This window comes from Borostomias antarcticus (assembly GCF_949987555.1).
Source record: "Borostomias antarcticus genome assembly, chromosome: 15".
NCBI lineage: Eukaryota > Metazoa > Chordata > Actinopteri > Stomiiformes > Stomiidae > Borostomias > Borostomias antarcticus.
In genome coordinates, this window is record NC_140248.1 from 25,139,561 (window position 1) to 25,153,386 (window position 13,826).

Genomic DNA, 13,826 nt, shown 5'->3' on the forward strand with positions numbered 1-13,826 from the left:
GATGCGTGTTCAGGTCACTGGTAACATGGCTGAACATCATTGTGTTTCCCCAGTGAGAGACCGGGTCCGCACCAAGATGGAGAGAGACATCCTGGTGGATGTGAACCACCCGTTCATCGTCAGGATGCACTACGGTGAGTTACTGACTCAACCAATCAGAAACCTCTGACTAGTCTAGGAAATGTGCTTCTGAGAAGAGGTTCAGACGGGTAGTGTTGAGTTGATCACACAGCCAGGTTGTTCTTGAAGAGAATTTGCTCACGATGACGATCCTGGTTGTTCACAGCGTTCCAGACAGAAGGGAAGCTTTACCTGATCCTGGACTTCCTCCGGGGGGGAGATCTGTTCACGCGTCTGTCCAAAGAGGTGAGGAGAAGATCAGGCTTCATTTCTCACATATAGCATTCAGATTACTGAGCATTCAGATTCTACTGACTGTATGCATGTTTGTAAAGGTGCCCACACACACACACACACACACGACACACACACACACACCACACCACACCACACACACGCCACACGCCACACCACACACACACACACCACACACACACGGCCTCAACCAGCGGCAACCAACTCACAACATTCTGAAGTTGTTAGAATGTTGGAAGTTAAAAATTCGGCTGCAAAATCCATCCAGCCAATGGCAACAGTCTTCAACAATCATGGCACACCAATCTAACCTTGGTGTTGGTTGGCGTTGGCTGGGGCAGTGTGCAGACAACACGATGTATTGACCTCAGTGTTGGGTTGCTGATGTCATAAAGGGGTGAGAACACACAACTATCTGCATTAGCATATTATTAGCCTAACATTATTCTCAACCAATAACTATTCAACCTGATGGGAAAAAGTCTCACTAACTAACGTCAGATACGTACAGTACATAGTGAAACCGTGGCTTGAGCTGTTTCTCAGAAAGCGTTCTCCCATGCTCTCACCAGAGGGGTGAAGTCAAGTTTATTTGTAAGCACATTTAAAAACAGCCTAGGCCGACCAAAGCACTGTACATAAATAAAACACACTCAGATTAAATACAACACACACACATTAAATACAGCACACACAGATTAAATACAACACACACAGATTAAATACAACACAGATTAAATACAAGGCATTATATAATGGTTAGTTCTGGTTCTTGATTCTGCTTGGCTGGAAGCCGTGTTAAAATACTTTTTCTACAACGGAGAGTTTGGATACTTGATTCTGATTGGCTAGCAGCCATGGTAAAATACTCTGTAACCCACGGCTGCGACCGCATAACAATTAGTATTAATGCGCCGTCAATCTCATTGACGAGGCCATTGATAAGATCAAGGGGTAGGCTATGCTTTGCGTAGCAACAACTCGCAGCAACCTCGCCTTTTTCGTGTCCTATTACAAAAACGCACTCATCAGTCCGACTCCAACACTTCCACACCCCTACCAGCAAAAACGAGTGCTCTGGAGAACTGTTTTAATAACCGCACCATAGCTGGAAATATTCAAATAAACGTGAACCACCCGAATTATGCCCTTATGGCTTAAGATGAGGATACACTACAAGATATTATGCCCGATTTTATACAGGACTCACAATCCTGCCGAGTCTGTCCTAGTCAGCAGCAGTCTGCACTAGTTGGGGGTAGTCGGAGTGGAATTTGGCACAGAAATCTGTAAGTGTATGAGGGGTACAGATTTAAATCGGTAAGTGTATGATGAGAACAGACTTCTCCCGATCCAAGTCGGAGCATATCAAACATGTTTGATATTTTGGAGCAGATTCTGAACGCAATCGTGTAGTGTAAACTCGTCACCACCCAGTCCAGTCGTTGAATGTAAACAGTTTTTCAGTTGTCATACAAAAATCATCAGAAGCCAGTCGTCTAGTGTATACTCTCAGAAGCCAGTCGTCTAGTTTATACTCTCAGAAGCCAGTCGTCTAGTGTATACTCTCAGAAGCCAGTCGTCTAGTGTATACTCCCAGAAGCCAGTCGTCTAGTGTATACTCTCAGAAGCCAGTCGTCTAGTGTATACTCTCAGAAGCCAGTCTAGTGTATACTCTCAGAAGCCAGTCTAGTGTATACTCTCAGAAGCCAGTCTAGTGTATACTCCCAGAAGCCAGTCGTCTAGTGTATACTCTCAGAAGCCAGTCTAGTGTATACTCTCAGAAGCCAGTCTAGTGTATACTCAGTCATTTCATCATCTGTTCAGATTGTGAAAGTCTTCCAGTGAATCCAAGGCTTTATGTGATCAAGGCCAACCCGAATAGGCGAGAGAGCCTATGTTGCCTGGCAACCATTCAATTCATAACTATAGCCTATCGCGGAAGATTTTGTAAATACTAAAATGATAAGAATGATCGGTAAAGAAGTGATTGAATGTTACTACTGAGTGTTTTTTGTGAATATATATATATGTAGTAACCGTTGTAGAAAAGCAATTGACCACTCGAGGCCTTTGCTGTGGTAAAACCCCCTGTAACCCACTGCCTCTCGTGGTCGATTGCTTAAGTAACCTGGGGCCGCGTATCGTTCCCTTTTCAGTATTAATGCGCCTCCCGTTTGACCCAGTGCATTGTGGGTCTATTATTGTGTTTTTTCAAAACAACTGAACATTCCATCCAATGCATCTGTTGCTTGGCAACCTTTTTTTTAGAGGAACTATTTTTCTCAGCGGAATTGAGGGAATGATGCTTCGTTTTGAATAAATGTTCATATTTTACATTGCTGTGTGTTTATTTTACACTAATAGCTGTAGTAACCGTTGTATAAAAGCAATAAACCACTCGAGGCCGTGTGTTATAGTGATTTTATAACAGCTAGGGGGGTTTTACTCCGCTTCGCGTTGTGCCTAACACCGCCCCCTAGCTGTTATAAAATCACTATAACACACGGCCTCTCGTGGTTTATTGATTAAATATAATGTCACGCTACACGAGACCAACTAGAACAGCTGCACTATCGGAGCTAGAAGTATTGACAGCGTTATTAAAGAAACTGCTGTGGCTGTATTGTGTGTGCGTGCTTGTGCGTGCGTGCGTGTGTGTGTGTGTGTGTGTGTGTGGGTGCGTGCCTGCGAGTTCATTCATGATGTGAGCTGCTGCCTCCTCTCCCAGGTCATGTTCACGGAGGAGGATGTGAAGTTCTACCTGGCAGAGCTGGCTCTGGCCCTGAACCACCTGCATGGGCTGGGGATCATCTACAGAGACCTCAAACCAGAGAAGTACGCCCTTCACACCCTAACCCTAACCCTTCACCCCCTAACCCTAACCCTTCACCCCCTAACCCTATCCCTTCACACCCTAACCCTTCACACCCTAACCCTTCACACCCTAACCCTTCACCCCCTAACCCTAACCCTTCACCCCCTAACCCTAACCCTTCACACCCTAACCCTAACCCTTCACACCCTAACCCTAACCCTTCACACCCTAACCCTTCACACCCTAACCCTTCACCCCCTAACCCTAACCCTAACCCTTCACACCCTATCCCTTCACACCCTATCCCTTCACACCCTAACCCTTCACCCCCTAACCCTTCACCCCCTAACCCTTCACCCCCTAACCCTTCACCCCCTAACCCTTCATCCCCTAACCCTATCCCTTCACCCCCTAACCCTAACCCTTCACCCCCTAACCCTTCACACCCTAACCCTTCACCCCCTAACCCTATCCCTTCACCCCCTAACCCTTCACACCCTAACCCTAACCCTTCACCCCCTAACCCTTCACCCCCTAACCCTAACCCTTCACCCCCTAACCCTTCACCCCCTAACCCTAACCCTTCACCCCCTAACCCTTCACCCCCTAACCCTAACCCTTCACCCCCTAACCCTTCACCCCCTAACCCTTCACCCCCTAACCCTTCACCCCCTAACCCTATCCCTTCACACCCTAACCCTATCCCTTCACCCCCTAACCCTTCACCCCCTAACCCTTCACCCCCTAACCCTTCACCCCCTAACCCTAACCCTTCACCCCCTAACCCTTCACCCCCTAACCCTATCCCTTCACCCCCTAACCCTTCACCCCCTAACCCTTCACCCCCTAACCCTAACCCTTCACACCCTAACCCTTCACCCCCTAACCCTTCACCCCCTAACCCTTCACACCCTAACCCTTCACCCCCTAACCCTATCCCTTCACCCCCTAACCCTTCACACCCTAACCCTAACCCTTCAGTGTGTGTGTGTGTGTGTGTCAGATGTAGTAGGTGTGTTATTGAGTGTGTGTGGGGGATGTAGTAGTTGTGTTATTGAGTGTGTGTGTCAGATGTGGTAGTTGTGTTATGGAGTGTGTGTCAGATGTGGTAGTGTGTGTCATGTGGTAGGTGTGTGTTATTGAGTGTGTGTTATTCAGTGTGTGTGTGTTATTGAGTGTGTGTCAGATGTGGTAGTTGTGTTATTGAGTGTGTGTGTGTCAGATGTGGTAGTTGTGTTATTGAGTGTGTGTGTCATGTGGTAGGTGTGTGTTATTGAGTGTGTGTGTGTTATTGAGTGTGTGTGTGTCAGATGTGGTAGTTATTGAGATCATTCTGTTTCAGCATCCTGCTGGATGAGGAGGGTCATATCAAGCTCACAGGTGAGTGATCCTCCCCTCCTGGTCACGTTCTGCACACCTCGCCTGACTCAGCCGCGGGGCAGAAGGGTGAGATCAGCCACGGGGCAGAAGGGTGAGATCAGCCACGGGGCAGAAGGGTGAGATCAGCCACGGGGCAGAAGGGTGAGATCAGCCACGGGGCAGAAGGGTGAGATCAGCCACGGGGCAGAAGGGTGAGATCAGCCACGGGGCAGAAGGGTGAGATCAGCCACGGGGCAGAAGGGTGAGATCAGCCGCGGGGCAGAAGGGTGAGATCAGCCACGGGGCAGAAGGGTGAGATCAGCCACGGGGCAGAAGGGTGAGATCAGCCACGGGGCAGAAGTGGGAATTCATTATTCTTCAAAATGGCTGACCATGTCCCCTCCTGGACCATGTCCCCCTCCTGGACCATGTCCCCTCCTGGACCATGTCCCCTCCTGGACCATGTCCCCTCCTCCTGGACCATGTCCCCTCCTGGACCATGTCCCCTCCTCCTGGACCATGTCCCCTCCTCCTGGACCATGTCCCCCTCCTGGACCATGTCCCCTCCTGGACCATGTCCCCTCCTCCTGGACCATGTCCCCTCCTGGACCATGTCCCCTCCTGTCTCCTCCTGTCTCCTCCTGGACCATGTCCCCTCCTCCTGGACCATGTCCCCTCCTGGACCATGTCCCCTCCTGTCCCCTCCTGGACCATGTCCCCTCCTCCTGGACCATGTCCCCTCCTGGACCATGTCCCCTCCTCCTGGACCATGTCCCCTCCTCCTGGACCATGTCCCCTCCTCCTGGACCGGGTCTCATTGCCAATCAAATTTGGGCGCTTTTCAAAATATGTTTATTCTAACATTTTCCTTCAGTCTATCATGCATAATGATGTACAGATATATTTATCTAGTATGCGGTTTCTGCAACCTCAAACACGTTTGATGGGCATGTGAATTAGCTATAATAATCATACTAAAACGTTCTTATCCACAAAATAATATTTGGGGGGAAATGGAAAATATATCCAGGAAATGATTTGAGCCAAGCGCTCCTGTAGCGAGCGCAGATGAAAGGATTCTCCATGTGGGGTTCATGTTTATTACATTGTAACTTCAAGTTAGTATTATTATCAACAAGTGCTGATCATTCAGAATGTATTAAAGGGTCTTTAAGCCCTCTGACCTCACGGGCTCCTGACGTGCTGCGGTCCTGTTGTCCCCAGACTTCGGGCTGAGTAAGGAGTCCATCGACCAGGAGAACAAGGCGTACTCCTTCTGTGGCACGGTGGAGTACATGGCGCCCGAGGTGGTGAACCGCAGGGGACACACCCACAGCGCAGACTGGTGGTCCTACGGCGTGCTCATGGTGAGGGGGAGACGCAGGGCTGACTGGGTCTGGATCTGGGGCGCTAACCATAACAACCACACTACCCATGAGCCTCTATGAGCCGCTCATCATTCTGACGCTCCAACACGGGGCATTATGGGTAATGTAGTGCAGCTATAGTAATCGCCAAATGTGAGGGGAAAGTTTGAACAGTAAACATCTACTATGTTAAACATATGTTAAACCTGGATGATAATAAATAAGTTATGCAGTTGGGAAAAAATGATTGTTGAGGAGTGATATTATCAATCTATGTTGTTATTTAGATGGGTATTTTAGCAGGATACCTGTGATTTTGAACACCGGGATTTTGAACACTGATCCCAAGTTTTGTGGTCATTGAATAAATCGGATGTTTTCTTTCTAGTTCGAGATGCTCACTGGAACTCTGCCTTTCCAAGGGAAGGATCGAAAGGAGACCATGACCATGATCCTGAAGTAGGCTACCGTCCTCCTCACCCCATCCCATAAGCATACGTTCAATAGAGTAGTCATCCACTAAAATACCCCCTTCTACTACCCTTCTACTACCCTTCTACTCCCCTTCTACTCCCCTTCTACTCCCCTTCTACTCCCCTTCTACTACCCTTCTACTCCCCTTCTACCTCTACTCCCCTTCTACTCCCCTTCTACTCCCCTTCTACCTCTACTCCCCTTCTACTCCCCTTCTACTCCCCTTTTACTCCCCTTCTACTTCTACTCCCCTTCTACTCCCCTTCTACTTCTACTCCCCTTCTACTCCCCTTCTACTTCTACTCCCCTTCTACTCCCCTTCTACTCCCCTTCTACTCCCCTTCTACCTCTACTCCCCTTCTACTCCCCTTCTACTCCCCTTCTACTCCCCTTCTACTCCCCTTCTACTCCCCTTCTACTCCCCTTCTTCTCCCCTTCTACTACCCTTCTACTCCCGTTCTACTCCCCTTCTACTACCCTTCTACTACCCTTCTACTCCCCTTCTACTACCCTTCTACTACCCTTCTACTCCCCTTCTTCTCCCCTTCTACTACCCTTCTACCTCTACTCCCCTTCTACTCCCCTTCTACTCCCCTTCTACTCCCCTTCTACTACCCTTCTACTCCCCTTCTACTCCCCTTCTACTCCCCTTCTTCTCCCCTTCTACTACCCTTCTACTCCCGTTCTACTCCCCTTCTACTACCCTTCTACTCCCCTTCTACTACCCTTCTACTCCCCTTCTACTACCCTTCTACTCCCCTTCTACTCCCCTTCTACTTCTACTCCCCTTCTACTCCCCTTCTACTCCCCTTCTACTCCCCTTCTACTCCCCTTCTACTACCCTTCTACTCCCGTTCTACTCCCCTTCTACTACCCTTCTACTACCCTTCTACTCCCCTTCTACTACCCTTCTACTCCCCTTCTACTGCCCTTCTACTTCTACTCCCCTTCTACTCCCCTTCTACCTCTACTCCCCTTCTACTCCCCTTCTACTACCCTTCTACTCCCCTTCTACTCCCCTTCTACTCCCCTTCTACCTCTACTCCCCTTCTACTCCCCTTCTACTCCCCTTCTACTCCCCTTCTACTACCCTTCTACTCCCCTTCTACTCCCCTTCTACTTCTACTCCCCTTCTACCTCTACTCCCCTTCTACTCCCCTTCTACTCCCGTTCTACTCCCCTTCTACTCCCCTTCTACTCCCCTTCTACTACCCTTCTACTCCCCTTCTACTCTCCTTCTACTCCCCTTCTACTCCCCTTCTACTCCCCTTCTACTTCCCTTCTACTCCCCTTCTACTCCCCTTCTACTCCCCTTCTACTCCCCTTCTACTCCCCTTCTACTCCCCTTCTACTCTCCTTCTACTCCCCTTCTACTCCCCTTCTACTCCTGTTCTACTCCCCTTCTACTCCTGTTCTACTCCCCTTCTACTTCCCTTCTACTCCCCTTCTACTCCCCTTCTACTCCCCTTCTACTCCCCTTCTACTCCTGTTCTACTCCCCTTCTACTACCCTTCTACTACCCTTCTACTCCCCTTCTACTCCCGTTCTACTTCCCTTCTACTACCCTTCTACTCCCCTTCTACTCTCCTTCTACTCCCCTTCTACTACCCTTCTACTCCCCTTCTACTACCCTTCTACTCCCCTTCTACTACCCTTCTACTACCCTTCTACTTCTACTCCCCTTCTACTTCCCTTCTACTACCCTTCTACTTCTACTACCCTTCTACTCCCCTTCTACTCCCCTTCTACTCCCGTTCTACTCCCCTTCTACTCCCCTTCTACTCCCCTTCTACTCCCGTTCTACTTCCCTTCTTCTCCCCTTCTACTCCCCTTCTACTACCCTTCTACTCCTGTTCTACTCCCCTTCTACTACCCTTCTACTTCTACTCCCCTTCTACTACCCTTCTACTTCTACTCCCCTTCTACTTCCCTTCTACTACCCTTCTACTTCTACTCCCCTTCTACTTCCCTTCTACTACCCTTCTACTTCTACTCCCCTTCTACCTCTACTCCCCTTCTACTCCCCTTCTACTTCTACTCCCCTTCTACTACCCTTCTACTCCCCTTCTACTCCCCTTCTACTACCCTTCTACTCCCCTTCTACTCCCCTTCTACTCCCCTTCTACTCCCCTTCTACTACCCTTCTACTCCCCTTCTACTCCCGTTCTACTCCCCTTCTACTACCCTTCTACTCCCCTTCTACTCCCCTTCTACTCCCCTTCTACTACCCTTCTACTCCCCTTCTACTACCCTTCTACTCCTGTTCTACTCCCCTTCTACTCCTGTTCTACTCCCCTTCTACTCCCCTTCTACTCCCCTTCTACTCCCCTTCTACTCCCCTTCTACTCCCCTTCTACTACCCTTCTACTCCCCTTCTACTCTCCTTCTACTCCCCTTCTACTCCCCTTCTACTACCCTTCTACTCCCCTTCTACTCCCCTTCTACTCCCCTTCTACTACCCTTCTACTTCTACTCCCCTTCTACTTCCCTTCTACTACCCTTCTACTTCTACTACCCTTCTACTCCCCTTCTACTCCCCTTCTACTCCCGTTCTACTCCCCTTCTACTCCCCTTCTACTCCCGTTCTACTTCCCTTCTCCCCTTCTACTACCCTTCTACTCCCCTTCTACTCCCCTTCTACTCCCCTTCTACTCCCCTTCTACTTCTACTCCCCTTCTACTACCCTTCTACTACCCTTCTACTCCCCTTCTACCTCTACTCCCCTTCTACTTCCCTTCTACTACCCTTCTACTTCTACTCCCCTTCTACTACCCTTCTACTTCTACTACCCTTCTACTCCCCTTCTACTCCCCTTCTACTCCCGTTCTACTCCCCTTCTACTCCCCTTCTACTCCCGTTCTACTTCCCTTCTTCTCCCCTTCTACTCCTGTTCTACTCCCCTTCTACTACCCTTCTACTTCTACTCCCCTTCTACTACCCTTCTACTTCTACTCCCCTTCTACTTCCCTTCTACTACCCTTCTACTTCTACTCCCCTTCTACTTCCCTTCTACTACCCTTCTACTTCTACTCCCCTTCTACCTCTACTCCCCTTCTACTCCCCTTCTACTTCTACTCCCCTTCTACTCCCCTTCTACTACCCTTCTACTCCCCTTCTACTACCCTTCTACTCCCCTTCTACTCCCCTTCTACTACCCTTCTACTCCCCTTCTACTCCCCTTCTACTCCCCTTCTACTCCCCTTCTACTTCTACTCCCCTTCTACTCCCCTTCTACTCCCCTTCTACTACCCTTCTACTCCTGTTCTACTCCCCTTCTACTACCCTTCTACTCCTGTTCTACTCCCCTTCTACTCCCCTTCTACTCCTGTTCTACTCCCCTTCTACTACCCTTCTACTCCCCTTCTACTACCCTTCTACTCCTGTTCTACTCCCCTTCTACTCCTGTTCTACTCCCCTTCTACTACCCTTCTACTCCCGTTCTACTCCCCTTCTACTCCCCTTCTACTCCCCTTCTACTCCTCTTCTGCTCCCGTTCTGCTCCTCTCCAGGGCGAAGCTGGGAATGCCACAGTTCCTGAGTCAGGATGCCCAGTCTCTCTTACGCAACCTGTTCAAACGCAACCCCGGAAACCGACTAGGTAATCTGCTAATCCACTGATCTAGTCTATCACTCAATACTACCGACTAGGTAATCTGCTAATCCACTGATACTAGTCACAACTAGGTAATCTGCTAACCCACTGATGGGAATACTAGTCACAATAGTTCATTACTGCTGTATTACTCAGACATGGTGTTGTGTGAAGCGTATTTCCAGCATGTTGTAGTCCTGTCATGCGTGTGTCTGATCTGTTCTCAGGTGCTGGTCCTGATGGAGTGGAGGAGATAAAGAGACATTCCTTTTTCTCCACTATTGACTGGAACGTGAGTGTCGTCCTGCAGGTCGCTGAGTCAGCTTCATGTGTGTTTGAATGTCTCTGTAACTTAACTGCCTTTTTAAATGTTATTTCCAGAAGCTGTTCAGGAGAGAGAGCCAGCCCCCCTTCAAACCAGCTAGCGGGAGACCTGACGACACTTTCTACTTTGATCAGGAGTTCACAGCAAAGACCCCGCGAGGTAAACAACCTGCTGACTCTGCTGGGAGGGAGGAGCTCTGGGAGGGAGGAGCTCTGGGAGGGAGGAGCTCTGGGAGGGAGGAGCTCTGGGAGGGAGGAGCTCTGGGAGGGAGGAGCTCTGGGAGGGAGGAGCTCTGGGAGGGAGGAGGTCTGGGAGGGAGGAGCTCTGGGAGGGAGGAGCTCTGGGAGGGAGGAGCTCTGGGAGGGAGGAGCTCTGGGAGGGAGGAGCTCTGGGAGGGAGGAGCTCTGGGAGGGAGGAGCTCTGGGAGGGAGGAGGTCTGGGAGGGAGGAGCTCTGTTCATCCTCAGAGAGAGACCTGCAGGGATGAGGACGTAGATTAGTACTGACTAGTACTGATGAGGACATGTACTGTACTCAAATGGGCGTGGTAGATTGGTACAGTCCTGTGCTCATGTGGGCGTGGTCTTGCGCATATGGGCGTGGTCTTGGTACAGTCCTGTACTCATGTGGGCGTGGTCTTGGTACAGTCCTGTGCTCATGTGGGCGTGGTCTTGGTACAGTCCTGTGCTCATGTGGGCGTGATCTTGCTCATGTGGGCGTGGTCTTGCTCATGTGGGCGTGGTCTTGCTCATGTGGGCGTGGTCTTGGTACAGTGCTGTGCTCATGTGGGCGTGGTCTTGTTCATGTGGGCGTGGTCTTGCCCCCAGACTCTCCCGGTGTCCCTCCCAGCGCCAACGCTCACCAGCTGTTCAGAGGGTTCAGCTTCGTGGCCATTGGTTCAGAGGAGGAGAATCAGCCTCAGCAGACCAACATGACCTCTGTACAAGTACTACCACACACACACACACACACACTCACACACACACACTCACACACACTCAATCACACACACACACACACACACACTCACTCACTCACTCACTCACTCACTCACTCACTCACTCACTCACTCACACACTCACACACTCTCACACACACACACTCTCACACACACACACACACACACACACACTCACTCACTCACTCACTCACTCACTCACTCACTCTCACTCACTCACTCACTCACTCACTCATACACACACTCACACTCACTCACTCACTCACTCACTCACACACACACACTCACACACTCTCACACACACACACACACTCACACACACACTCACACACACACTCACACACTCACACACACACTCACACACACACACTCACACACACACACTCTCACACGGGTTATGATCCATGTACTTTATTATGGGTGTACGAGTGTGTGATGAGTTGGTTGGTGTGTGTGTGTGTGTGTGTGCGCATGTGTATGTGTGTGATGAGTTGGTTTGTGTGTGTGTGTGTGCGCGTGTGTGACGACTCCCAGTCCCCTGGCTGTGTTGGCTGCTGGTTGTGTGTGTGATGAGTTTGTGTGTGTGTGTGTGCGCGTGTGCGCATGTGTATGTGTGTGATGAGTTGGTTTGTGCGTGTGTGTGTGTGTGTGTGATGAGTTGGTTTGCGCGCGTGTGTGTGTGTGTGTATTTATTGCTGTTTCTGTGTTTCTGTAGCAGCTCCACAGGAACCCGTCTCAGTTCGGGGACCTGTACGACGTGAAGGAGGACATCGGCGTGGGATCCTACTCCATCTGCAAGCGCTGCGTCCACAAGAGCACCGGCATGGACTACGCTGTCAAGGTAACCGCTCTGTTAGCATCCATCCATCCCTCCCTCCCTCCCTCCCTCCCTCCCTCCCTCCCTCCCTCCCTCCCTCCCTCCCTCCCTCCCTCCCTCCCTCCCTCCCTCCATCCATCTTCATCAGCTCTGTTAACATGCTCGGTCAGGAAGCTCCTGTTCTGGGTCAGGGTTAGGGTTACTAGGGTCAGGGTCAGGGTTAGGGTCAGGGTCAGGGTCACTAACGCCTCCATGGTTCCAGATCATCAGTAAGGCCAAGAGGGATCCCACAGAGGAGGTGGAGATCCTGCTGCGCTACGGACAGCACCCCAACATCATCACCCTGAAAGACGTGAGTAGCACCCCAACATCATCACCCTGAAAGACGTGAGTAGCACCCCAACATCATCACCCTGAAAGACGTGAGTCCCCCTCAGCACTGGGCTAGGGGCCGGATAGGGGTAAACCCTGGGGCCGGATAGGGATAAACCCTGGGGCGGGATAGGGATAAACCCTGGGGCCGGATAGGGATAAACCCTGGGGCCGGATAGGGATAAACCCTGGGGCCGGATAGGGATAAACCCTGGGGCCGGATAGGGGTAAACCCTGGGGCCGGATAGGGGTAAACCCTGGGGCCGGATAGGGGTAAACCCTGGGGCCGGATAGGGATAAACCCTGGGGCCGGATAGGGATAAACCCTGGGGCCGGATAGGGATAAACCCTGGGGCCGGATAGGGATAAACCCTGGGGCCGGATAGGGATAAACCCTGGGGCCGGATAGGGATAAACCCTGGGGCCGGATAGGGATAAACCCTGGGGCCGGATAGGGATAAACCCTGGGGCCGGATAGGGATAAACCCTGGGGCCGGATAGGGATAAACCCTGGGGCCGGATAGGGATAAACCCTGGGGCCGGATAGGGATAAACCCTGGGGCCGGATAGGGATAAACCCTGGGGCCGGATGGATGGGGATAAACCCTGGGGCCGGATGGATGGGGATAAACCCTGGGGCCGGATAGGGATAAACCCTGGATGTGTGCTGGGGGGAGTCTTCTACGGCTTCCTGGTTGTGCAGCCAAAGGTCTCTGGAATTGGGGTTGTGTTGAGGCAGGTGTGCTCTGTGTTGAGGCAGGTGTGTTCTGTGTTGAGGCAGGTGTGTGTTCTGTGTTGAGGCAGGTGTGTGTTCTGTGTTGAGGCAGGTGTGTGTTCTGTGTTGAGGCAGGTGTGTGTTCTGTGTTGAGGCAGGTATGTGCTCTGTGTTGAGGCAGGTGTGTGTTCTGTGTTGAGGCAGGTGTGTGTTCTGTGTTGAGGCAGGTGTGTTCTGTGTTGAGGCAGGTGTGTGTTCTGTGTTGAGGCAGGTGTGTGTTCTGTGTTGAGGCAGGTGTGTGCTCTGTGTTGAGGCAGGTGTGTGTTCTGTGTTGAGGCAGGTGTGTGTTCTGTGTTGAGGCAGGTGTGTGCTCTGTGTTGAGGCAGGTGTGTGTTCTGTGTTGAGGCAGGTGTGTGTTCTGTGTTGAGGCAGGTGTGTGCTCTGTGTTGAGGCAGGTGTGTGTTCTGTGTTGAGGCAGGTGTGTGATGACGGGTGTTCTGTGTTGAGGCAGGTGTGTGCTCTGTGTTGAGGCAGGTGTGCTCTGTGTTGAGGCAGGTGTGCTCTGTGTTGAGGCAGGTGTGTGTTCTGTGTTGAGGCAGGTGTGTGTTCTGTGTTGAGGCAGGTGTGCTCTGTGTTGAGGCAGGTGTGTGTTCTG

At 51.0% G+C, this 13,826-nt stretch overlaps 1 protein-coding gene across 3 annotated transcripts in view; it reads left to right on the forward strand.

Annotated features, from left to right (window-relative positions):
• The window catches only part of LOC311318350 (ribosomal protein S6 kinase alpha-3-like), a 29,573-nt gene that overhangs the window by 5,823 nt on the left and 9,924 nt on the right, over nt 1-13,826 (forward strand). Inside the window, exons 5-16 of one of the 3 annotated variants that reach the window (XM_084449650.1) lie at nt 54-134; nt 287-366; nt 3,107-3,213; nt 4,536-4,573; nt 5,777-5,919; nt 6,308-6,378; nt 9,903-9,991; nt 10,213-10,277; nt 10,367-10,469; nt 11,137-11,255; nt 11,983-12,108; nt 12,347-12,436. In XM_084449650.1, the coding sequence (XP_084305776.1) occupies nt 54-134; nt 287-366; nt 3,107-3,213; nt 4,536-4,573; nt 5,777-5,919; nt 6,308-6,378; nt 9,903-9,991; nt 10,213-10,277; nt 10,367-10,469; nt 11,137-11,255; nt 11,983-12,108; nt 12,347-12,436 (1,112 nt within the window). The remainder of the gene's footprint in view (nt 1-53; nt 135-286; nt 367-3,106; nt 3,214-4,535; nt 4,574-5,776; nt 5,920-6,307; nt 6,379-9,902; nt 9,992-10,212; nt 10,278-10,366; nt 10,470-11,136; nt 11,256-11,982; nt 12,109-12,346; nt 12,437-13,826) is intronic. The other 2 variants (XM_084449651.1, XM_084449652.1) reach the window with 2 other exon arrangements.